The 26,604-nt window shown below is 39.8% G+C and overlaps 1 protein-coding gene and 1 long non-coding RNA gene across 2 annotated transcripts in view; both read left to right on the top strand.

Annotated features, from left to right (window-relative positions):
• Positions 1-5,144: 5,144 nt before the first annotated feature.
• The window catches only part of tmeff1a (transmembrane protein with EGF-like and two follistatin-like domains 1a), a gene marked incomplete at its 3' end in the record, with an annotated part of 81,149 nt that continues 59,689 nt past the window's right edge, over positions 5,145-26,604 (top strand). The window contains exon 1 of the mRNA XM_080503117.1: positions 5,145-5,412. Within this exon, the coding sequence (XP_080359243.1) occupies positions 5,253-5,412 (160 nt within the window). The 5' untranslated portion in view covers positions 5,145-5,252. The remainder of the gene's footprint in view (positions 5,413-26,604) is intronic.
• On the top strand, positions 6,648-8,183 carry LOC308135395. The gene is made up of 3 exons (XR_013936791.1): positions 6,648-6,865; positions 7,565-7,676; positions 7,762-8,183. It is a non-coding gene; the product is annotated as an uncharacterized lncRNA (long non-coding RNA).

Raw genomic sequence — 26,604 nt, 5'->3', positions numbered from 1 at the left:
CCTCGCAGCGATGCCGCTGTGAGACAACAGAATCCCAGCGTCTGCCAATCCACAACAAACGCAGTAAGCCAATTAGAGATAACTATCATGGAACTTAATCGAATTACCATTGCTGATTTGCCATCCTTCTTTTTCCATTTAGGCCCCAGAAGCCACATAACCCTCCCGCCCATCTCTCCCATTTACACGCCATTACTACAGACAGGCAGCCTCCGAACAAAGCCTTTCTGCCCAAAACACACAGGCGCAGCAGATAATATCCAGAAGAAAAAAATGGACACAGATTATTCATTATTATCTAATGTTTAGTGGATGTAAAGAAAAGATTTAGACAAAAACTCCCAGTGAAAGATCAGACCAGCTATTCCAATGCTGTCAGTGCAACTGAAAGGCTGTTGTTTTCATTAATCAGTACCATTGATGCGGAGCAATAAGTGCCACTGTGCTCAGGATGTAGGATTTATAGTATCCATCTATTCTTCTTATGTACAACTTTCATCATGTTTGGACCACGGAGTGCTGGAGCACTGCAGTCTGCAGTGATGGAAGGCAGGCTACACCCTGGACACATCACCAGTCGAGAAACCAAAATATGCACGGGAGAACATGCAAACTCTGCACAAAGATGCCCCCAAGTCTGGCTTGAACCAGAAATATTCTTGGTGATAAACAATACCAAGAAGGACCAGTAAAGATTTGTTGCAACACCCCCTTCTGTTCCATAAGATGAGACGACGTCCATTTACTTTGGTGAAAACAATTAAAAGCAGTTGGATTTAAAGTGCAGTGACATCCATCTGTCAGGAAATATGTGAGGGAGAACAAGGCTTTGTATGGATTATTAAAGATTCAAAATAAAAAACAAAACATGAAGCCCCACAATAAATTTCATGGATATGCCCAGCCATTATGGGGACAAGGTTTGTCAAACTTCATCAACCTGAACTGAGCCATGATGATTGAATTTCACAAGGTAACAGGACTTTTGTCTGTTTCTGGAGGGCATAGGCATGAACACAAAGCAGATCCTGAAGCAATGTGGCTGACATGATTCAAAGGTCTTAATGTTTTTCCAAAATATGTCAATAATTAATGTACAAATGTGTATAGACTGCCATGGTGACATTAGATAAAGAAACATAGAAATGATCCATCTTGAAACATGACCAATTTGAATTATAATTGGATTAAAATCTTTGTTAAATGCCCATTACGTCTGTACCTATATTAATAGACCTATCACAGTTTATATGTAAAACTGTGTTGTTCTCAAATCTGACAGTTTGAATAATTACATTAAGTGAGAAACCTTTTTTGTTTTTTTAATCTTTCCCAGCCACTTCTCATTACTTTCTAGTTAGTACTAAAAACGAACAAATAATAAGCTGACTATGTAACAACAGGCCCCGTCTGGAACAGGTAAGCTGCAACTCTCGACGGTGGGATGAAACATATGGCGAGAGGAATAATCTGACGACCGCCGAGCTTCAGTTTTAAACCCCAAACAGGCGACCAAAGCTGATGAAGCTTAGTAAGAAATTAAGACAAACTCTTCACCAAGAACATGCATTTCAAGGTTTTTACAGCCAGGAAATGAAGTAGATAGTCTTTATACATTCATTATATATTTCCGGTCCGTGTTTGTGTTGTTTGTGTTTGGTGTTCAGATTGTGGAGATTTTTGAAACATGAAAATTGAAAAAACGAAAAATGACTGAAACGAGAAGAAGAAAGGGCCTTGTTTAGAGAAAAAGAAGAAGAAGAGACAAGCTCACTGTCTTCTGGGCATTTTATATTTCATGTAAAAATATTACTGGAGCTACAGTGTGACTTCCTGTAATCAGAACAGCTCGATGCAGAGTAAATACTCTGCATCATGTGCTGCTGTGTTTATAACAACACTTTGTGTTTGTGGGTGAATGATTCAAGACTCTCATGTCATCGGGCTTTCAGCATGTTCAAATATCACATTATCCAGTTGTCGTTTTATTTGAAAGAGCAGCAGAGAACTAAACAATCATCATGTGAGACGTTATGCACGGAGCAGAGCAGATTACAGTGCTGTCGGGCAAAAATGAATTGTGACTCTTTGTTTGTACTTGTCTCATGAATGTGTAGTAATATGATTAAAACCGCATGTACTTGAGTGAAATAGTAGGGTTTATGCTGGTGTGATGGTGTTGTGTTATCTGTTATAGCAATATAACAGCAGCAATGAATGGATGGCTTAGTTTACAGATGGGGAAAGTTCATGTTGCCGCTGAAGGATTCAAACCCGATACGCTTGTTTTTCATGGGATGAGTGCAATGAGTTTGCATGTTCTTCATGTGTCAGTATGGTTTTTGTACAAACACTCAAATTTCTTCCTCCCGTATAAAGACGTGCGTTTAAGGTTACTGTCCATAAGATTAAATGTGAGACTGTGTGATTGGCTGCCACTCTGTATGCCCTGTGGTCTTCTGGTGGCCTCTTCATGGTGTGTCCTGCATTCATCTCTGATCAGCTGTGACCGCCTTCAACCCCTTAGAAAAATGAGTATAGAGGATGGATAAATAGAAGCAGATGAACCAGGTGGACATAAATATAGAACCATCACAGGTGTGTCCGAAACAGATTTCTCTGTGTTGTACGGAAATGTGCTCAGAATCTGTGCTGCATTTGCTCTCTTTTGAGATTTCTATTTGTTGTCTTTCTCCACTGTTCAGTGTCACTACTCTGAAAACAGCAACCGAGGAACAAGCAAAACCTCATGTCTCTTTATTTTTCTCGAAAGTTTAAGTAAGTTTAGTTACCCTCATTCTCAACTCGACATTCACCTGCTGAGCAGCTGAGGCTGGTCGCCTTGCTCGTGACTTTTACACTCATTATAACGTGTCGATGATGCTGATTTTAACCTTTCAGGTTTTTTTGTCCTCGAAGCTTTGGCTCTGCAACAGGTTGACATGAAGTAAATCAAGGAACACTTCTTTATCTCCGCTCTGGTCTCTCCTTCCACACCTGCTGCAAGGTCTTTAACCTCATCCAAGAAGCTAATCAGCAGAGTTGTGAGTGATTTAGAACAGGCTTGTGCCACGCTGCTGTCTGGCAGACGGTGATAGCGCCCGGGAGAGCTGTTGCAGCCGCCGGCATGAAACCAACCATGTCCAACAGCACCGTTGAGGGCACACTGGTGCTGCTGCTGCTTCCACCATATAAAAAAAAAAAAAAAATGTGAGCGTGATGGAGAGACGACAAACTAACAACAGCTGGATGAAAGGCAGCATGCCAAATAGGTCTACTAGTCCGTCTTGGTGAGGTGCCAACAGCAGCTAAAATCGAGCCGTGAGCCAATCTGAGCTGTGCAAATATTAATCTAGTCAACGTAGAGACTTTAATGAGTCGTGTTAGGTCTTGTTTATATAACCAAATCAGATATCGTCCACACAGTGACACAGTCCTGATAAAACTCTGTTCAACGGTCAGCTTAAAATAATTTCCTTTGTAAGATTTTCCACAGGAGAAAGCTTTAATGAACTTCAAATTGTTACAAAAGATCAGAGTAAAACTTTAAATAGGATTTGATTCAGAAATAACAATACTGTTATTCCTCATTATAATCTTACTTTATGTAGTTTTAATCTCATACAAATCACAGAATGAGTTCTTCAGAAGTCAGGGGGACCCTATTTTTATCACAAAACTATGACTCCTACTACAAAAAGAGCTCAGAAATAGACAGGAATACAAATCATTTGGATGGACAAACTTAATAAAAGGCCACAAAAAGAGATTTGGGGTGTCCAATGACATCAAATGACCACAAAGACACACAAATAGATTATAGAGAAGAAACGTGAAGCCAAATAATTTTAATATCAATGCAAAAAAAAATCCTGAACTACTCATTTCTCTTTTGTTACCCAGAAGTGGTGATAGACAACGGTGAGACACTTGTGCCCGGTGGTGCATGGTTCTCATCTTTAAGAAGGCGTGGATCCTTTCTCTCTGAGTAAGAAAAGGGTTAGAGAGAACAGTTTAAGTCAATTTTGATGTGAAAGCAGTATCAGCATGTAAGTGGATGGGCTACCATTAGGGAAAAGGTAAGGTGCACTCTATAAAAGTCAGTCCATCACAGAGTTAACACAGAGAGAGAGAGACGGCACAAAGGAAAAAGACCGCCACCAGAGCACCCAAAAATACCATGAAAGGATTAAATCTGCTGAAGAAAGATTCGAAATGAACATGGACATTTAAATAGAAGCATTGTAAACAGAGACTAACTCTTCCCCTGCAGAGATTTTGAGAAAATCACAACTTAAAATGCATCACTTTTGATAGCAGTAGTTTTTTGTTTCTTTTAGAAATGGTATCTTATATCTTTGCTGTTTGTTGCACAAGTTTGTCCTCAATGCCCTTGATTTGTAATTGGCTTATTGTTTTCTCTAATATTGTCAATCATTTGAAGCAAACAAAGATAAAAACCCCCCCCCCAAAAAAACCCAACAATTCATTGTCACATGGTGTGAATCTATTTGAATGTTTCACACTGATTTTTAACAGCTTCCTTCTCTTGTCTGCTTTCCAAACTGCATCCTTGCTGTTTTTTGCAGGTTGCTTTTGTGTCTTAGGTGAGCGTGCGTGTACACGCGCGTGCGTTAGGGGCGTGGTGGTGGAGGGGAGTGTTGCATCCTCTCACGTGACCGGGCTTGTCTGTCCTCTCCTCTCCTCTCTCCTCAGTCTCGATCTCTTTGTTGTGGTTGCAGCTGCTGCTCTCTTTACGCACCGCGTCGTCCCCTAAAGCCGCGCCGGAGCGCCCGAAGCCGCCGCTCCTCCGAGGATCCGGGACTGTGCAGGAACACTGCGTGTGAGACCGCCTGCTCGCACGAGCTGAAATCAATCTGTCCATTGGATTGGAGCGCAGTTACGGTGCGGAGGAAGGACGGATTTCGAGTATGCTGCCGCTGCTTTCACCCCGGAGAAGCCGGACCGCCTCCGACGCTTTCTGAACGCGGAACGCGGAGCTCTCCCTGCACGTCTCTCCTCCTCCACAGACTACCCCCCCTCCCTGCTCGGATCTTCTCCCCCCCAGCCAGAGCTCTCCCTCAGCGGGACACAGTGAGAGGGAGAGCCGGGTGTTTTCCCTCCCATCTCTCTACCCTGCTTGGCCGCAGACTTTGTGCGCATCGCTTCTCACCTGAACCGAGATCCGCCTGATTCGCCTGGAAGGTCGGATCGTCACCAAAATCACCATCCCCATTGTCATTCCCTTCACCATGCTGTCAGGGCCTGGGAAGTGTCACGGGCGCCCCGGCGGGTTGGTCCGGTGCCTGGTGTCCGCATGTCTCTTCTCCCTGCTCCTCCACCTGCCGGAGGCTCGGTCGTCTTATTACCCACAGAGCGGCGAGTGCAAAGGCAAAGGCAAAGACTGTACAGGTAAGACATGCTGCTGGAACTGGTACTCGTACTACTGCTGCTGCTACTGCCGTTGGTGCGTCTCCCCGTGCGCCTGTCGTAGGTGTGCGCGCCATGCATGCACGCTGATAAAAAAAGAGCAACAAACGGACAAATTGTTGGTATTTATGCTTGGTGGAACAGCTCTCGGCTCCCTCGGTGCTGCAGAAGAAATCAAGAGGATCCCCCCTGGGGTCTTCTAATTATATCCCCTGTCTCTTATATCCCATGCGTTTGTGACTTTTAGTCCGTTCGCCGCGCGCAGCGTTGAGTTTTGCATTTGACGAGGTGTCAGAGGTGGCTAATTCCAGTTGCTTTAATATGTCATCAGGTATTCACGTCCAAATTGGCCTTTTGGTGATCCGTTATTGGTTTCCAGCTGACTGAAATATTACAATTACATATGCATCATATGGACAATATTATGGCAATTAAATGTGTGTTGGTACTGGGCTGTGGTTGATGTGCTGTTGGATTGATATGATCGTACAGATGGTTGAAGTACAATTTGTGATCTGCTCATTTGGTCCTTTGGCTGCATGATCTCTCGCATTCACTTTAAACTCAAACTGGAGAAAAATAGAGTACCTATAGAAAGGCCATGCATGTGCTGGGTGAGGCATGCAAACTCCACATGGAGACCTGGATTCAACCCAGTGATTTTCTCTCCGTGAAGAACAAGTCCCAACCACTTCACCACCCAACACAATGTGGTTTACTTCTCCTGATTAATTGTATTCCGTTGATTCACCATTGAAAACTCCTTTTTTTTTTCTTATATTGTGCATCATCTGTTAAAGACAAACTGCTGTAACTGTTTTAGAATCAAAAGAATCAGCATTTGTCACTTTCATCATGTCTGTAATCAAATGTTTTGTCCCTATAAATCCATAACTCTAAGAACACAGGGATAAGTGCATACAAAAATAGACATGATAGAGAAGTCTCCCGTTCTGCAAGTAAAACTCCATGTGCAGCGCATGCACATATTTCTCTCAGTGGTCAGGTATGGAAGTAAAACTGTGCCATCAGATTCTGAATTCGAATTTCTAACTCTGAATTTTTTTACCATCGAAATCAGACTTTGAATTTGAAAAGCTGTCTAAAACATCTAAAAATATTCAGTGTGTAAAAATTCAATGTGTCTAAAAATTCATCTGCAAAAAAAAAATCGGCTGCAAAAAAAATTCGGCTGCAAAAAAAAATTCGGCTGTAAAAAAAATTCGGCTGCAAAAAAAATTCGGCTGCAAAAAAAATTCGGCTGCAAAACAGCCAGAATATCTGTGCCATCAGGACGATGCAATCGATACCTGTCTCATTCACCCAACATCCAATCAAGGGAAGCTTTGTTGGTCACGTGACAAGTGCAACACTGGGCAGGAGCGCCCAGGATTTTCAATCAGCCATGGAGGCCAGCGGTAGTGACGGCGCTTCGGTGAGTATTTGCCATTTATGTCTGTAAACCACACATTGCAAATCACCAGAAGTTATGAAGCAACATATGTGGCGAACTTTTAATGATGTGTGAAAATGTTTTCAAAGAAATTACATTTACTGTATGCAATGTTTTACATGCAGAAAATAGTTAAATTGTCTCCTGTTTGATTTTTTTTTAATGTCCATTGAATACTCTAATCTGCGCAGTGCTTGTTCTGGCAAAAACATTTTTTAACAAACATAACGTGAGCTGAAAATAGTCAAGTGGTTTGTGCTGCGTTGGTCCTGGTTTGTGCTGACTAAAAGTATCGTTTGTGCAGTTTTACTTTGTAAGATATAATAAAATGATTATGAACAAAAATTGTGTCAATCTGCATTGGTGGTGGGTTGTACTGCCTTTGTTTTTAAGATATTAAATAAATAATTTTAGGAAATACAAAACCTGAACAAAAAATGATATCTTAAAGGCATATTGAATGAGCATATCTGAATTTATGTTTGCTGATGGAAATGTTTTATTTAGTTGTTAGGTCTTGATAATGTATGTATACACCACAGTTTAAGTGTCATCTTTTCTGCTAATCAAACTATGTCACTTCAATTAAAGTCCAGTAATATTCAGTTGTTTAAAACTATCTTTGAAGTTCTAGTTTCTAGATAAATGATCAGTTATTATCATGCTATTTTTTCAATGCAGGTTCTTCTTCAGCGGATCACATGGCCTCAAGATGACAGTGATGATGAGGACGATTGCTCAATTCAAGCAAAATGCTGCACGTCGAGCTATGTAGGACAGTTCATAGCCAATGGTAGGTTTAAGGCCTCCTCATGCTACCAATGTCTGAGTGTGCGCAGAGTACACGTGATCATAATCTATTTTACTCTACTCTATAGCAGCTGCAAGTGAATTAAATGACCTGGTCAAGCTCTGGACTGGATGGGAGGTTCTGCCACAAAGTCTCACCATCCAAATCATCAGTGGCAAACACCCCACGGCCTCCACCTGCTTTGAGACCTTGTGCATCCCAGGACATTATACGGACTACAATTCTTTTAAAAACGACATCCTGGCATGCATTGCCACTTGCCATACGGGATTTGGTCTTGTGTGAGTTACTATATTGGGCCTGTATTTAGGTAAAGTGAAAAGTTCATGTTTCCAAGCCTAAATTACATGTTTGAGAGCTCTGGATGTCTGGATAAGTTTTTCATTTATACAATCCAAATTTAAGAAATGAGAACGGTTGAATTTCTTGTTTGTCCAAAGTAACTAGTGTTGATGTTTGTTAATTGTTCAAATAAATTTGACTGCATAGATCCCACTTCCAAGACTTGACTGAATTGTTGCATTTGTTGAACAGCAACCCACCGATTCTCTGAACCATGCACTGTGAGATTCCTTGCCCTTCTTACTCTAGTTTGACATATGCAATGTTCCAAGTATTCAACTTATAAAGTGGACACTGATTTTATTTCCATATTACACAATTGAAAGTCTTTGTTACATTGTTACAACACTCAAGCTACAACATACAAAACTCAGAGCTGATTCTCTGATTAATTCCTTCAGACATGAAGGAATTGCTCACAAAATTGAACAGAAGCAATGTAAATGTCACTGCCAAAGCACTGGAGCAGCTCTTGGGTGAACTGCAGCTCTTAAAGCTGCCATTTGTCCATCAGTCAGTGGGCATCCTGTGTGTGGAACAACGATGCTCGAGTGATCATCATAAGGAAGTCCACTGTTTTTCCAGTCAATGTCAGGAATATCCAGGCCCTACAAATGGAGACAATTTTAATTGAAATATGTAATAAAGTAACATGAAACAAGCAGTATACAAAAATGTTTCATTCTGCATACTAATAACTCCATGCTTTGAAAACAATATTATCCAAAACATTACTGAAGACGTTACCGAAGAGCCACATGCCTCCGGAGCGCGGGTTCCCTCCCCCTGCAATAGTGTTTCTAGCACCACCGTCAATGACCTGGTTATGTTTGTTAAAAAATGTTTTTGCCATAACAAGCATTTCGCAGATTAGAGTATTCAATGGACATTAAAAAAAAATCAAACAGGAGACAATTTAACTATTTTCTGCATGTAAAACATTGCATACAGTAAATGTAATTTCTTTGAAAACATTTTCACACATCATTAAAAGTTCGCCACATATGTTGCTTCATAACTTCTGGTGATTTGCAATGTGTGATTTACAGACATAAATGGCAAATACTCACCGAAGCGCCGTCACTACCGCTGGCCTCCATGGCTGATTGAAAATCCTGGGCGCTCCTGCCCAGTGTTGCACTTGTCACGTGACCAACAAAGCTTCCCTTGATTGGATGTTGGGTGAATGAGACAGGTATCGATTGCATCGTCCTGATGGCACAGATATTCTGGCTGTTTTGCAGCCGAATTTTTTTTGCAGCCGAATTTTTTTTGCAGCCGAATTTTTTTTACAGCCGAATTTTTTTTTGCAGCCGAATTTTTTTTGCAGCCGAATTTTTTTTTGCAGATGAATTTTTAGACACATTGAATTTTTACACACTGAATATTTTTAGATGTTTTAGACAGCTTTTCAAATTCAAAGTCTGATTTCGATGGTGAAAAAATTCAGAGTTAGAAATTCGAATTCAGAATCTGATGGCACAGTTTTACTTCCATAGTCAGGAGGCAAGTCCAGATGGAGCTCATTGTCTTGATTGCTGAGCACAGACTTATCAAACTCATTCTGGTTCAGGGGCCTTGTGCTGTTCTGTCTGAACTCCACTAAAATGGAGCTATAAAATGATGGAATAAAACCTATTAAGACGACTCCAAATGGTTCCCTTTTGTTTTAGTGTAAAGATGTACAAATACATTGTAAAAATTGACTCTTTATTAAAAATGTCAAGAACAATCCGGAATAGCTTTTTGTGAAACGTACAATCTAATATCATCTTTACCTCAGTGGTTCTGTTCAGACTTGTGATGGCTGTGGACCAAGTTTTCTGTTGCATTTCATCAATGCTGCAATTCAAGCTCCAGTAACCTCCACAGGGACTCTGTCGGTCTGGTTAGGCGATCGTTAATTTTATGAAAGAAAACCCACCAACCACATGTATATTCACTGCTGAATGCATTTAACAGTCTGTGAACTGAAAATGGCACCAACATTTACAAAAAAAACAAGCCAGACTGACTGATGTGTGGTGGTGGCCTGCCACGTCTGTATTTATCGTGCAGTAAATCCATCTTTAAACTAGAATCATCTCCACTATTTTTGAAATTAAGTTTTTTCTTTAAGTTATCACTGGTAATGCACTTCTGTGAAAGTCAATAAATAATTAGATCAAGGGTAGCTGGCTGCTGGTAGCAAACATTGAGCTGGTGAGCAACCCATAATGCAAACTCAAGAGAACCGTGCAAACAACATGGTTTTAAACAAACTATTCAGGCAGTTTGCAGCAAGTGGCACATGGTACCTGAAGTAGCAATCAGGTTCGAAAAGGTTGATGATCTCTAATTTAGGTTATTGAGTGTCTGTTGGCATTCTCATTTGAACCTTTCTAATGAGATGGTAGTTTTTATAACAGAGCATCAAGGCCAGAAATAACAGGTTGGGCCTCTGCAGGTGATGTTACACAGGTATGGCAGTGAATATCCAGACCATAAACGGCCTGAAAACATTTGATAAAATGTAAATATGGAAGTTTTTTCCAACTATAATAATGCCTGTCTGTGTATTTAACTGTTGCAATTATGTATTCATTCATTTATTTCTAATCAGATTTTGATGTTGGATATAATAACATTTTATAATAATTCATGTCATTTTCTAATATAAGTTTCATTAAGAGAGAACAGGCGTCTAAAACATTTCTGTTTGCTTTAAAAACCCCTCCGCATTCCTCCAAACATATCGCTGACACCTGTATCTGCAGCGAGTGTATCATAAGCATCTATCAGCGTATCACTTTCACTTACTGTAATCTGCTCTGACGGGGATCACACAGTGCTATTCGCTATCATGTTTGCATTCTGCTGCATCAATATGTAATATTCATAAACTCATTTTGCTGTTCTACTGTTCCTCCTCTATTATTAAATATTAAAAGGAAAAGAACAGCAGTCGTGTAAATGAGTGTTAGCTGTCACTCCAGAGCGTTTTGAATAACTCGCCTCAGTCATGTTTTATTAAAGAGCTGCTGAATTGCCCTCACTTACGCCACTTATGCTGTTTACATTGAGAAACTGAGCGTTTTCCTCATCAGAGCACAATGTCATGTTCTGCCGAGGTGAAAGAAAAATGTTCCAAGTCACTGAGCAGACAAAGCACCTTGATTGCAACTTTTTGTTTTTTCAGCACAGAAAGTCTAATTTGCTGCGTGCATGGCATTAACCTGCGCCACACGGTGCCGAGTCCTGATATTATATAATGACTGACTGCTCTGCATTAAAAACTGCTATTTGTCAAAGAAAATAAGGAAAGAAGGCTTTCATTGTTGCGGGAGAAATAAAATGGCTTTTGGCACTTTGTCAGAAGCAGCCGGCTGCTGTGTTCAGGGAGGTTTGAAGGGGAAAATACAGCCCTGGAGAAACATCAGGCATTTGCAGCGAGGCGCTCTTCACTGGTGTTATGTCTGCAACGCACAACACGGTGTGTGGGAAAGAAGAGACAGAGCGATCCCAACGTCGACTGGCTCCTCGGGGGGCCATGGGAAGCTCAGCCTTGGATCTTTTCCAATAACTTAAGCTGAAAACATTTTGATTTGTGTCGGGAATGTGGCAGAGAGATGGCGCTGACTGTGTTGCATATTGTCATACTATTCATGAATCCCATGATGGAAAATATTTAGTAAAAACCTGGTAAATGGACCATCATGGTACTAAACCTGCAATTAATGGAAAAAAACCCCCCTTTGGTTCCAACTTAATAAAAAAAACAAAAAAACATTGAAAACATTTTGCATGAAATACAAAATGTATTTGTTAGGAAACATGATGGATTAATCCTCATTTGGTGGTCTGGCTACCGAAAATAGGCTTCAATGTGATTTCTAGCTCCAATCATCTTTCACACACAATCATTATCATGACCATTGGTTGGAACACAGTTCATGCAGTTTTCCTTTGGAAAAGACTGACATTATAGATATAAATAAGTATGGAATTAAGTCCACAGTTCTCAATTTCTTTCCCCCTGAAACTCAACCCAGTTTGACAGGAAGAAACATTATGGACCTCCTGCTCGGGTTCTGATTTGCCATCTAAAATTATAAAAAAGCTGAATGCTGGCAGACAATGCTTATAATTCTAGTAATTGAATTATTACAGATTTCTTTGACGTGCAAAATAATTAATTCAGAGCGGACTGAGCCCCCTTAAGAGGTTTTCAGACCTCAGGTGTCGACCCACTGAGTCTTTTTTTTTTTTTTTTTAAATCAGAATAATTGTCTTGGGGTTCACAGAGCATGAATTATTACTGATGTGTTTAACAAACGTCAGCAGACACGGCCACATGCTGACATCTGCTTCATGTGCTATCGGTGAAATGTCCGAAGTGCTCAGACTGAAGTCGTCAACAGGAAAGAGGTGATATCGACGTCCTGTCCTGCACTCGTGCTGATCCTCAAGGAAACCCAGTGAGAACAAATGAGACAAACGAGTGTGGCGATTATATACGACTGCGAATGCCCGACATGCCCGGCGTTTAATTTTGGACCATTTCATTTTGTTTTTGAGGTGGCACATATGTTCAGCAGACTCCGTTGTATCTGCTCATGTGGTTCAAATCTGCTGGTGGGCCCGCTCTGCTCTTGAAGCTAAAAAAAAAACAAAAAAACAAACCCCTCCACATCCCCTGCTATAAAATCCTTGTCCAAGTGTTTCAAGTGTAAATTAGTTGCTGAATCCTGGATTTTGAGATCTGAGCATCTCATTCTTTTCCCACTTTTGATTTCTTAGTCCATCTCATGTAAAGCAAAATTGGATCTCAAACCTGAGGGTATTCCTGCTGGTATTTCCCCGCTTCAAAATTTACTTTAACTAGTTGAGAAATCCTATCAATCTCTGGAAACACAGTACTTATTCTAAATACTGAATTCTCTGGGATGTTTTTTTTTTTTTTTTTTTTTTACAAACCAGGGCTTCCCTTTTACTGTAATGAGGAAAACCAATGCCATCAATGAAGCAAGCTTGTATCTGGACAGTCATTTATAAAAAAAAGTGTGAGACTTTGGTGTGTAAAGTTAATGCTCTCGCTTGTCCTCACTCTAATTGCAAGCACTGTGAGTTGTTTGAGCAAACTGCTGCAGTTATTGTTCCTCTGGTATGGGTTAAATACAGATGACAAATCTTATTTTTCAACTATGTACATGTGACAAAGGCGGGAATTCATTTCTTACTCTGATCCCTCTGGGGTAAAGACTGAAGCTGGGATTCATGACGATCATAGTAATAATGTTGGCAAGACATAAAAAAAAAAGGCAAAAGAAATATTGAATAACAAGTTTAGATAGATGATAGAAGCAAAGCCAGGAACTTGACCCAGAGGATGGTTTGAGACATGCACAGCATCAAAAATGAACAAATGTGTGGCTTGGTTTAAATTGGTGTTATGTGATATGATGCATCATGGCATATGGCTGGATATAACGTGTAAATGCGCAAAAGCATGACAAAATGTGATGTGGCATATATTGTAACATGATGTATTGTAGGGTAATTGAACACGTTTTTGAAACCATAAGTAAATTTTTTTTTTTAAACCTAATTAGCTTTTTGTCCTTGAAGAGTGTCTACATTTGGTTATGACTTCTATCATGAAGACCAAGGTTATGTGGAGGTCGGCTCATTCTGCTCCATATTTATGACAGTGATGGTCCAAGCTGACTGATTGAATTCAAAGTCGATGAAAGTTGAGGTTTTAAACCGGCATCAATCTTTATTTTTAAGGATTTGCTCAAAATGCATCTCGAATTCCAAATTTTTACCAATTCAGCCTGTGAACATTTAGCTGAACTCACATTGTAGCCTGTTTGGGATGCTGGGTGTTGTTCGCTGTTTTGTGTTGGGTTTTTTTCGGGAGAGACGAGAATAACAAATGTACAAGAATAAATGCATGCAGCATAGAAATGTGGACAGATAATTCACGCATGCACACACACACACACACACACACACACACACACACACACACACACACACACACACACACACACACACACACACACACACACACACACACACACACACACACACACACACACACACACACACACACACACACACACACACACACACACACACACACACTATAAATATATCCACATTAGTTTCTTGTTAACAGAAGCAGCACAGAGTTTAAAACCAATGACTCATGAGCAGTTTGTTTCTCTGACAGAAGAATAAATAAGATGACAAAGCAGGATAATTTCAGAGGATTTTTCAGGCTCTGCTGTTTCACTGTTTAGTTACACAGCTGCAGTTTTTTGCGATAAATCTCATAGAATGGCATGTCTTGGCTGGATGCCTGGGCGAACACATACAGTGTGGTGTTATGAAGTGAAAAAAGTTATAAACCAAACTCGGCGTCTGAGTTATTTTTGCTGTAACGTCACCTGAAAACATATCACCAGAGTAAATGTGAAGCAGTTGTTGAAGCACGGGAGTACAGATAGTTTGTAGTTAATAGCTGGTGGCTGTTTCCCGACAGGACACGAAGAAACTTTTTCATTTAGTGAAGGATAAAGTTGCCTCAGCTGCAGCAGTGTCGGGTTTTACTCTGGGACGGTCGGCCAGGACAGAGTTCGCTCGCCTCCGCCAACATAAATGAAATCATACTGTATAATTTGGCCCGCTGTGCGGCTTTTAAATGCTGGCCTGATGGGAGAGCCTTTCAGAGTCCCGGGCCTCTCGCCTGATGGAGCATGCTCAGACGAGTGTGCCAGAAAAGCTCAAACACGACACATATACTTGGGGAAAGCGTAACAGGCGCCATTAAAAATTCAGCAGCGACGCCGACATTAACAAAGCTGCAGATGAATATTGATGGCCCATCTATGCCGTTTACAATTTACACCCCGGCTGTTTAGCTGGAGCTCTCATCCATAGCAGATGATGATCAGGATACAGTCCAGTCCGCTGGCAGCCTCCAACTCGTCTCTGAGAGGTTGGAGAAAACAAGGAGGTGGGGATGGAGCTTTATCCTCTCCTCTCGAGCTAAACTCTGACATCTTGAATCATTGTTTGGGCGAGCGTCTGCTCACTGCCAAGAGAGAACGCAGGGAGCTGAATAGTGAAAACCTTAACCCTTCACTGGGCAGGTGACCATGCTTGGTAAATTGTGCATCTATTTCTCTTTAAAATGAATAGCAGTGAACTGAAACAAGCACTAAAATATCGATCAATAAATTGTGCATCTATTTCTCTTTAAAATGAATAGCAGTGAACTGAAACAAGCACTAAAATATCGGGAAAAAACACGGTAATTGTTTAGATACGGGTATGTGATATAGGTGTTTTACTTGTTTCTTACATCTTGCAAAGTCGGTCATATTTTGATCATGGTATGAAAGGAGAAGAAAAGAAGAAATTCCTTATTAAAGATTCTCTAACCCTAACCCTCGTTGGGAATTCCTCTGACAACAGCCATTTATTACCAAAATATTTCCAATGTGGAGCTAAAGCCCTTGTATTACACTCCAGAAACAAAGTATCACATAAAACAAATCAAATTTTGCCTTGAGTGCTGAAATTGTACACCATTTCGGGTGATCTATTTTTTTAATTTATTTTTTTAAATATATATATATATATATATATATATATACACAAATATCATCATTGAAACTTAAAGAAGAATCTGCAGGCGGAATTTGGTCAAAAATACCCTGGAGAAGACTTTATGAACCAGGCTTTTTGCTTAGTCTCTGCTGTCTGATTGTTTAACGAGCATTTTATTTCTTATAATGAACTAAAAACAAACAGACGATCAATGACGAGATGTTCCTTCTGCTTTCTCTCTGTCCCTGGAAAAAAAAACAACACACAAACAAGAATCAGCCTAGATATCAATTTATTCACAGCACAGCAGACAGCAGCAGAAACAACAACATCCATCATGTTTTTTGGCACAGATTCAATACCACCTCCAGGATTTTACATATCAAGCGCTTTCGGAGATTTCCATGCAGATCCTGCTGATTGATGACATTTCTCTTCTTTCATCACTGCAAAGACGGGCTGTGGTGGGAGTCTTTGCACATTATTACTCTTAAATGTTTTTGAAGTCGTAGAAACTGTGACTCAGTTGTTAATTATTTTTGTCCTCATCTCTCTCCAAACACACACTGCAGATATTGCAGCGGAAGCTTCCTCAAAAATACACTTCTGCCCTTCGGTTTTTTGATATGTAGATATTTTATGTGGATGAACACATGTTCCTTTGGGGGAAAAACTAAAATTATATCACAATTCCCCTCAGAATTTGCAGGAAAAAAAATCTATATTCTATTAAAAAACAGAAGAGCTTCTGAACTGCACTCATTTTTTTATTTCCATGGAAAAAATATCCACGTGAAAGAGTAATCTAAAATTTCTTAATAAAGCTAATGCTGCTCAGGTTAAGCAGACCTACATCAAGTCAGTTTAGATCTTAATGAGCTCAAATGTCTTCTTTTTTCTTAGTTTTTTTTTGAGAATTGATCAAAACATGTTTGACCCTATGTTCTCATCACAGCAGAAGAACTGAAAATGTACCTTCTGCTTTTACTTGAAAATCTCTCAAAGTTGTAGCCTGACTTTTAAACGTAAGGATCGAAACAAATGGCTGAGAAACACGACTATGAACACAGAGCAACTTCGACTAAACAAGTGGCACGAGTTCAAAAGAGCTTTCTCACAGAGGTTACACTGTTTGTTGGGAAAACCCTTGAAGTAAACCACCTTGCATTTGAGACAGGCGCCACATCCAACAACAACCTTTTCCCTTGTTGCTGTTTCCCCCCCCCTTGTTTACTGCATCTAGTTATTTATATTGCATTGTGCTGGTTTTTCCACATTTGTTATGCAAGTAATGCACTTCTGGCAGAGGCTGGTGAAAGTCAAGGAACAGGTGAAACTTTTTTACTCAAGTACAAAAGTATAGGTTCTGAAAAATAACTGAGGACAGAAATAAAGATTTACTATTTGACTTGATGCATAATGCCTGTGGTGGTGGCGAGTAGGGCATCAAGTGCACACGTGCCAACTTAACAACTTATTAGACAATTTATTAGAGAATGAGATACTCAATTCCAAGTACATATAATACGCTAATCATATACATGTTTCTTACCATGTCATTAGGGTGAAATTGTGCAGCTTTTCAAGAAGGTGTTGATGCCAGTTTATTTGTTTTAGAATGTGGAGCATCATAATGAAAAATAAGAACACACACACACACACACACACACACACACACACACACACACACACACACACACACACACACACACACACACACACACACACACACACACACACACACACACACACACACACACACACACACACACACACACACACACACACACACACACACACTGATTTATGTTGTGCTGCTATTGCTTCATATGTTTAATTGATTCATACCAGTGAGGCAAAGTCTGAACACATGGTGTTCTTGAAAGTTTGGGCCACCTGCCTGCTCATTTCTTTACTCCGTCAAACCAAAAAATGAAATGCCAGGGCAGAGTTTGCGTGACAGATTATATTTCTGAAGGACAGATCGACTTCACCCTCGGTCTTTCATCGATGTCGGCTGTCTCTCTCGCGGCGTCGCTCCTCTCCAGCTGAGGGGGAATTATCCGGCAATCAGTTTTGCCGGCTGAGTTTCGGGGCAAACCAATTATCTGCAGCGCTACAGGGTGACAGACGCTTTTAATTGTCTTTCACGAGGTAATAAAAGGTGTTTGTCAACTGCCTGGATGTGGACTTTTTAAAGCTGTTGTGGCTCCTGGAGTTTAATTAAGCCTGGAGGATAAAAATGGGCTCTAAAGTCAAGGTGCTCCTTGGGTGAAAGCGCGGCTGTCTGTCAGGAGTGTGTCTGTAGCTTCTTAAGGCTTAGTAAATATTATAGCCTGTTATTGTCAAGATTTTTCCTCAACATGATGACGATACACCAAAATCATGTTATTTCAGTGCCAGTAAATACATGCTCAAATACAGTCGTCAACCAAGAAAATTTCCCAAATGCTTTTTAAGAGACAAAAGAACCTATAAAAGATTTACATGCTCTAGTAGACGAGAGAAACTATGTATGATTGACAGGTGATTTATTTTATTTGTTTTATTAAAAAGTCCATGCCTTGAGGTATGTGTTTTTCTTGGTTCTTTGTATAGACGGAAAACTACACCTTGGTCAGCCAGTAACTATTTAAAAGATTGCCACATTAACTTGAAACCCATCATCTGGGCTTGTTTGTTCATGACTTTGTCAGAAGTAGAACTGATATTCATTCATTTTTTTTCTCTGTATTTACGGTATATGGAGTTTAAAAAGTTGAATTGACACAAACAGCTGCAGCCTCTAGGGGTATGAATTAAAAAAAAAAAAACACCACTGTGAATAGCCCAGCCAAGTCTGCTCAATATGGAAATGTCTCCTATTAAAAAACATTGAGTTACATGGTTTTGCTAATCTACTGCTCCTGCTGTTTATCAGTGAGGTTGTTACATTCCTTGGCTTGTCTGATAATACTGATTCTAATGCTTTATTTTCAACTAAGTAAAAATGGATAAAGGTATGCCCACTAGGATGTGCCCTAATATGAACCTCAATTTAAAGAGCCTGTTGGTTCTCTACCTCATCCCAAACAATTAAATGATTTGTGACATGCTGAAGTGATATGTATGTTATCATTCAAATGCTATTGTGCCATTAAACTACAGCGGTAGGAAATCATGATTGTATGAATCAAACATTTAAATTAATACCAACCAATTAATATGTTCAGTTCTTTCAATTCCTATATCCACTCAATTCCAAATGTGAACCTCAGTGGTGATGAAGGAAAAGCTGGTAAATCATCTCATGCAGTTAGATTCCTTCTCAGGGGAGATTGTATACATTCAAAGAAATTGATCCTCACAGAAAACAAAACAGCATTTCATCAGTGTAACTTTGTTCAGATTTTCCTGCAGCACCTAGTATAATAACATTCACACCTATCATGTTAACAGCCATTGTAGGAACTACCAGACCTTTGCTTTATCCTGTTATTGCTTCTGTGGTGATTTTGCAATGGTTCTGTTGTGTCGGAAATGTTTTGGGTGTGAAAACCAAAAAGCACATTGAGATCTGTGTTTATGGATATCCGAGACGTCCATGAGCCCCTGCGTCGGTCAGAAGAGCAGCGATGGATGCTCGCAGTAAGGTGATCCAGCAGCTGACATCTTGTCACTGTGTAACGCCGCCCGTCGTCGCCCTGTAGCACCAAGCACTGATCTTTGCACTTCAAAAGAGGCTAATCTTATTCAGCCCGAGCCTTAGATCAAGTTCGCTCCTAAAATGTAAATCTTACCGTCGTCTGACCGCAGGTGTGGACGTCTGGGGCAGCGAGTGTCCGATTGATCCGCTGCTTTGATCTTGCTCTCGTTGGCTCGGATTATTTTCAGGTAGATGGTGCTGCAAAAACATGATACAGCTCTTCCTGTTGGTCTTTTTATCTTCTTTTTTTTTTTTGTTCAGCCTCCCATCACATCCATCAGGTCAGGGGTCAGAGGTCAGCGTCAGTGGCAGATAAGCATCTTGCTGCTGGAAGCCTCTTCTTGCAATACGAGAGGGTGAAATGTTGACTGTCGTTTCCATCATGATGAATGCATACGGATGGATTTGTAAAAAAAAAATTTAGCAATTTAATACAGGAGGTTTATACGAGACATCGGTGTTCTTCACAATGAAATCCACGGTTTGAGTTGAACAGGACTCTTGTATTTGGAGTGATTGGATGGCCCTGTGTCTTTACAAAGGAGATAAAATCTATCATAATCTCTTTTATGTTCGTTTTTGTACAGGGCAACTTCATTTGTTTTGATATAATGGGGAAAAAAGACACAAACAAGATTTATACATGGAAAAGAAAATGAAACAAAACTAAATAAAGACATCTGGAGAAGAAAAAAAATATTGATCTATTTAAAAAAAACTGGTCTTCAATTTAATTTAATACTAGGCTACAGTTCCCTGTATTTCTCCTGCACTCCAGTTTTTCATTGTATGTGGCAGGTTAGTTGTAAGGCAAGAGTCTGCTTTTCGTCCTATAGCTGAAGCTCGGTTTTGATTCTTGCTGAATTTACAGTGTTTTATTCTCTGCATACACGTGTGCGGTTTCATTACAAGAATAAACAACAGCACCCACGAGTGGATGTATTTAATATTTCTGCAAGTAAACATGAAACTTTTCTCTAGTATAGAAAATATATAAAAAAAAAAAAACATTTTCACTTTAAGTGTTAAAGTGAAAATGTGTAAAAGTGAAACTTTTCTGAAGTGAAAATGCAGAAACACTGTTTTCACTTGAAACGTTGTGTGAAGAGGGCCTAAGATTGGAGATCTTTCAGATGGAGTAGGTGAGGAATGTTGTGAGGTGGAGCAAACCCATGCAACATGGCGACAACAACACAAGCGTGGCCGCTCTTCCCACTTTGCGTTCAGACTCACCGATAAAACCAATGCTTGCTAATCTTTCCCATGGTCTGGGCATCAAACCAAAGGAACAATTAAGGTCTGGCGGCACCTTCTTTTTTGCTCGCGGAGAAAATTAAAATGATTTCTTTGACATTGGCTTAATGCGTGGGCCGTCAATTATGCGAGGTAATACTGCATGCGTCGATGGCTCTGCAGATTAAGCCTGAATGGCAGGTTTATGAAGCCAGTGGAATTGCAGAGGCCTCATTTGTCAGACTTCGAGCAGCTTGGTCCGCATACTGCTGCCTCCCCTGCTTGCTTTCCAGTGGGCTGTTTCTCAAGCTGGCTAAAAGAAAGAGAAGCCTAATCAGAGAAGGGAACATAAGGGATGTTTTAATGTTGTGATCATGTCCTAATCATCAGTCATTTTTCCTAATGGACAAAAGTCAAATACTCTGCCCTGTAAAATAGCACAACAGCATCAAATTCCCAACTTGACTTAAACCTAATGTGCAGAATCATAGTCCTTATATGAGTGAGAAGCCCAATGACCAGGAAAAATGTTGTCATTGTAAGTTTTTGCAGGCCCTAGTAAACAAGTAAATGAAAAGGCCTTTATCCCTACTGAATGTAGTTCTAAGTAATTTCATCTTGTGCATATAATCAATGTTTTAAGCTGAACCGTGGCTGTTAGATGGATTTAAATATTGGATTTTCAACTAAAGCATCTATTATAGGGATAATGCATAGAAACAATCACAGACGTGCCGATATACACTCAACTGTGTGCACGCCTTTGGATTGTAGATGGAAGTTGGAGGCTCCAGACAAAACCCATGCAAGTATACAGGAAAGACTCTACCAACCAGGCGACTTCTGTACATGAGGAAGCAGGCCTAACCACTGACTCTACTACGCTGATGATGATAATGAGTTTAAGTCTGCCTGACTGCATAGAATAACTGAAGGTCGAGGTCAAGGTAAACTTTATTATCCCCGAGGGACAAATTGTTCTTCAGCCAGTAGTAAAAACATGCATAAAAGAAATCATCATTCATACAATACACACACTGACACATCTATTAACATTTATTGGGCAGACCAATGGCGGAGAGAATAAAATAGCTCTTGTGTCTTGTCGTCTTCTTGTTGTTGATGGTATTTTTGATGTATTTATAATTTTGTACCACCTCTACGACCTGACATCATCTTCTGCAATTAAAAGTGACATTACCACTCTGTCGTCAATGAATTTAGTGATATAATAATTCTTTAATTGGTCTATGACATGTATGGGTATGTAAAATACATAAAAGAACAGAGGACACAGAGTTACATGGCACTGGTAGATGAGTAAGTCATTTGATAAAATGCTGAAACCTGTTGGTTAAAAAAGCTCATCAGCCAGCAAACTAAGCCAGAGTCAATGTTAAAAGTGTCCTGCTAAAATATCTGATCAAATATGTGGCTGGATACAATAAAAAGAGTAGGAAAAGTTAATAAATGGCAGCCATACAAAAGACTTTGCACCTTTCAGATGAATTGGAGACGAGTGCAGACTGCATCAGCTAACCCTCTGTTTGCTCCTTCTCCTTGATTCTAAACACAAGCGCTTCCTTCGCGGTTTTCTCAAATGACTTCATGGCGAGGGAGGTGAGTGCAGACATTGGTGATTTGTTTTTTGGGCACATTCACAAGATGAAGAGGCATTAAAAAAAAAAAAAAAAAAAAAAAAAGTCTGCTAACTGTTGAGCACAGTCCACCTTGTGATACCATTATGATTGGGACTTTCACACTCCTGAAAACACTTCAAATTTCGTCTCCATCCATTTTGATCTTCTTCTGCCCCGGGGCTACATTCATTAAAACAAACAAACAATTTTTCACAGAAATCATTGATGATGTGATGTTTAGAAAAAAAAATTAGAGAAAGGGAGGTCTGCTGTACCGCTGAAAATAATACAGCATTTTCTAGTTTGCATCCCCGTCATAGATTTTGACCCCGCCCCATGCAGGCCATGAACAACTAATGTGTCCTCACTACTTTCTCATAATATCTACATTTTGAAAGTTCATGTTCATGTTTAGCTTTTTTTTTTGCAGCTGTCTGTGTTGAGTCACGTTTCATTGGGTAAAGCTGATGTTTCCATGGTTTGTTCTTTGGATACATGGAAATGGGTTTTTTGGAAATCTACAAAGTTTTCACAGAAATTGATGGAGGCTGACAGTCTTGGCAAGTTCCTTAATGTTTTTACATGTATTTTGGACCGTGTCCTAAACCGTTCAACTAATCTTCATTCTGGCTAGGTTTTCTTCATCGCCAGTTTGTACCAAATAAACAGTCACACTATCATAGATATCGAGTGGATCTTTGCTCAGCGATCTGCAGGCTTCTATAATGGATTGATAACAGAGCTCCAATGTTCTCGGTGGCCGTGTCGCCCAGGTGACGTATTGCCAAAGTTTGCACAGAGACTTCCCCGGTTTAAAGTCATTAAAATCACCCATGATGAAGCTGTGCTCATCAGACACTCGCATCTGACATCACTGGCTGGTTCACACAGACAAAACCGCTGGACTCCAAATTTCGAAGCAGAGGAAGCTGTGATCAGATTAAAGACTGGAAAATGCCACACAGGAGCACCTAATGTGAATTAAACAAACACAGCTGCTGTGTGCAGTAAATACATTCAGAGCTGTAAACCTCCTCCAGGGACTTTGGAGTTCTGAGAGTAAACAGAGCAGCACATCAGCCGGTCGCATGATAAAACATTTCCTCCTCCACACGCTTCCATCTGCCTCCGAGTGAAAAACTTCAGTTTGGTGAAAATCAGTAATTAAACACTTCCATGTTTTTAATGGGTCTCTACCACAACATTACCTGACCAATTAACATTTCCAGTCGGGCATGCACATTACTGCTAAATTATGCATCAAGTGTGTTTAAATCAAGAAGATCTCAAGCCTCACTAGGTGTGAATGTAAGATTGAGGAGTGCTGAAATGTCCCTAATTGGACTAATTTCCCTCATCTTCACGACTCGTGAGATGTGGTTAAAGCACAAAAACAGACTTTTAGTTTTTCTCCTGTGGTTTCATAGTTGCTCGCAGAATTTTTGGAAGGGGGTTGCTTCCGCTTCATAGTGCAGCGGCTTTAAAATCCACAAGTAATAAGCTCTCCCTCCATGAGAGTGAAGAGCAGCCAAGTCTGAGCCATTGGCATGTTGTCAGAGCGTCGCGGACACGACTGAAAGGCCACATTGTGCAACATACCCAAATCAGGGGGGAAGTTTTATTCTTTTTTTTTGTGTTTTCATCACATTAATAAACATGATAAAAGTATTGAATGCTTTGATTATAGTTTGAGCAGTTTCGCATTTTGACCAATTTACTAGAGTGTAGAAACGGCTTATGACACAGTTACTATTATATGTTTTTAACCACATGTTTAGAAGATACGTGCCAAAGTATTAACGTTGTAGTTGTGGCTCTATGCAATCAATCAATCATGCAGACTCTTAGGTCTATATAAAAACAGAAAAAAAAATGTGAAAAGTGAAATCCATATAAATGCCGTCTCCAGTGCCTCCAAAGTGCAGATGTGGACTGACATTACTTTCCTTTGGTCTGATTAAAACCTTTATCATTTCATTGCTCCAGTCTGTTCATAAATTTAAACATTAAATGTCTGAGAGCAGCATTGAGAGTGGACATGTTATTTATCACAAACAACAGATTGGCACTGGTCCATGGACCTTCAATCGTGAACACAGTGCATCATTGTGGAAATTTGGCTCTGCTGTAACTACGCCACAAGTGGGCAGTGTACAGTGGCATGCAGTAGGCTTTAAATAAGGTCATTTTATACTCATCAGTGCAGGTGCTAAATGTATGTGCCAGGATGTTAGCTTGTGCATATAACTTTTAATATCGTCTTTGAATGTCCTCATCATCACAAATATAATTCCTGATCACATGAGCGAGGTATTTTACTTTGTACACAATATTATAGTTTAATAAGCTGTATATCACTTATTATTTAACTCTGCATTGTCCAACTTGAAATAACTGCATTCACTTGAAAATGTTTTACTAAAAACAAGTGTAAGCTGAAGTCATACCTACAAAAAAAAGGGTGGATCCATTCATATTGTATGTTTTTATGTAACGGACTATATATTTTTTTTATCTTAAATTGTAACACAGGCAGGAAGTGTTGCAAAAAGAAGCCATGGAACAAAAATAGAAATAGGAGATTTATGCGAGACTCTTTGAGCAGCACCTTTACAATCAAACCTCACTATGCTATCCTGGCTGTTCGTCATAGTGAGTCTGCTTCAGAGGAGCTTGTCCTCCTTGTTTCTCAGCCTCACAAACCCACAGCTCCATGTTCAGTTGGCCACACTCGGTTAATGTTTAACACGCTGCCTTCACTGCAGCTTGGAACATTTCCTGCTCTTTGTAAGCCCTCTCCTCCCTGATCAAGCTGTGAAAGAGCTTTTTGTTGCTTCAAGACAAAGACCCAGACTCTGTCCTAATGTCATTGTTTATAGAAATCAGAACCCGAAAACAGACAAGAAAATCACCTTTTCTCAATAGTTAACAAAGTACAACTGAATTTATGTTTGTGTGTTTCATCAAATAGTTATTTACATGTATTTACATATTTCCAATTTCAATTCTTATTTCAACTTTAGCATTTTGCCTATTCCAATACCTCTCCCATTTATTATAAAACCAATAAACACAGTTCTATAATAAAATTTAAACATTTATTCCTTCAACAATCTAAAACAGTTGTATTGGACCTCCTCTGGTGGACTTTAATCCATTAAAAACCCTTAAACAAGGTCTTGTGTTACACGCCCCACATTCGTTTTCCTCCAAATTTATATTAATATTCCTCTTAAAACCCATGAAAATACCGACATAACTTCAAAGAAGAAATTCAGGTTAATATTATTTGGTGAATTATCATACCTCAAAGCCACCAAACCACAGAGAAAATCATTAAAACATAGTAATGGATTATAAATATTTCATACTTTTTTACTTGCATCTTACGCAGAAGGATCTGTACTTAACTTTTGTCTGAGTTTATTGTTGCAGTGTGCATTTATTATCTGGGCAATTTTCGGAGTATTAAAGGTCATTGCATTCGATCAAAACTCAATTTTCAGATCCACTGAATATATAGCTATTTCTATGACCACTAATAATTAATTATATGTATGCATGTTGAGTATTTCTTTTCTATAATGTAGTTCTAAATCCTCCCGAGTGACTAAACAGAAAATAAATGGTCATCGTAGGCTCCAAAATAAGTTGTTTGTAAGCAAATGCAGTGGTTCCTTCCGTGTTCTGTAATAATGAAGCTAGTATTTTTTCTTAATTTATCAGGACAAAGCAAAACACTGATCAACAAACACCAGTGTCATTCAGCTGTTCACTCACACACCAATGTTCTTGTTCTCTATTGGGGAAAACTTGAGGTATATTGTCTTACCCAAGGACACTTCGATCTGTGGAGAGGGTGAGATGGGGGATCGAACCACTGACATTTTTGACTGGAAGACGACCAACCGAGACACAACTGCCAGTCAATAATGAAAATAACTGTTATTAGCCACGTTAAGCGCGTCCATAGAGCTGAAGGTTGTCCAGGACAGTATAGCAGTTGTAGAAGTGTGGCTTTTTTTTTTTCTTTTAAGGCGGACATGTTGAAAATGTGCCAAAGTGTTCATGGTTAAAAAGCGCTAACTCTTAGAAAACTCGCCAACACTCTCATGATGATGATTTTCTTTAAAAAAAAAAAAAAAAAAAAAAAAAAAGGGCAGCTTTGCGAGCTTCATCAGACCACATCATCTTCATCACGTGGATCCCAAAGTCTGAGCCAACCTCCTGACAGATTTATATGTGAGGTAGTGTTCCAGCGTTGCAGCAGCTCCATCCCCCTCGACGCACTGAATGGATTTGCCCAAAGAGTCGGTGATGCGAGACTAATCAGGTCCCATTCCAATTCCGGGCACAGCCGAGGACACCAGACCCCGGTCCCCCGAGCTCAAACAGTAAACCAGCAGGTGAT

The sequence above is a fragment of the Blennius ocellaris genome (assembly GCF_963422515.1).
Source record: "Blennius ocellaris genome assembly, chromosome: 10".
Lineage (NCBI taxonomy): Eukaryota > Metazoa > Chordata > Actinopteri > Blenniiformes > Blenniidae > Blennius > Blennius ocellaris.
The sequence above is the reverse complement of the archived record's forward strand: the minus strand, read 5'-3'. Positions and strand labels throughout refer to the sequence as shown.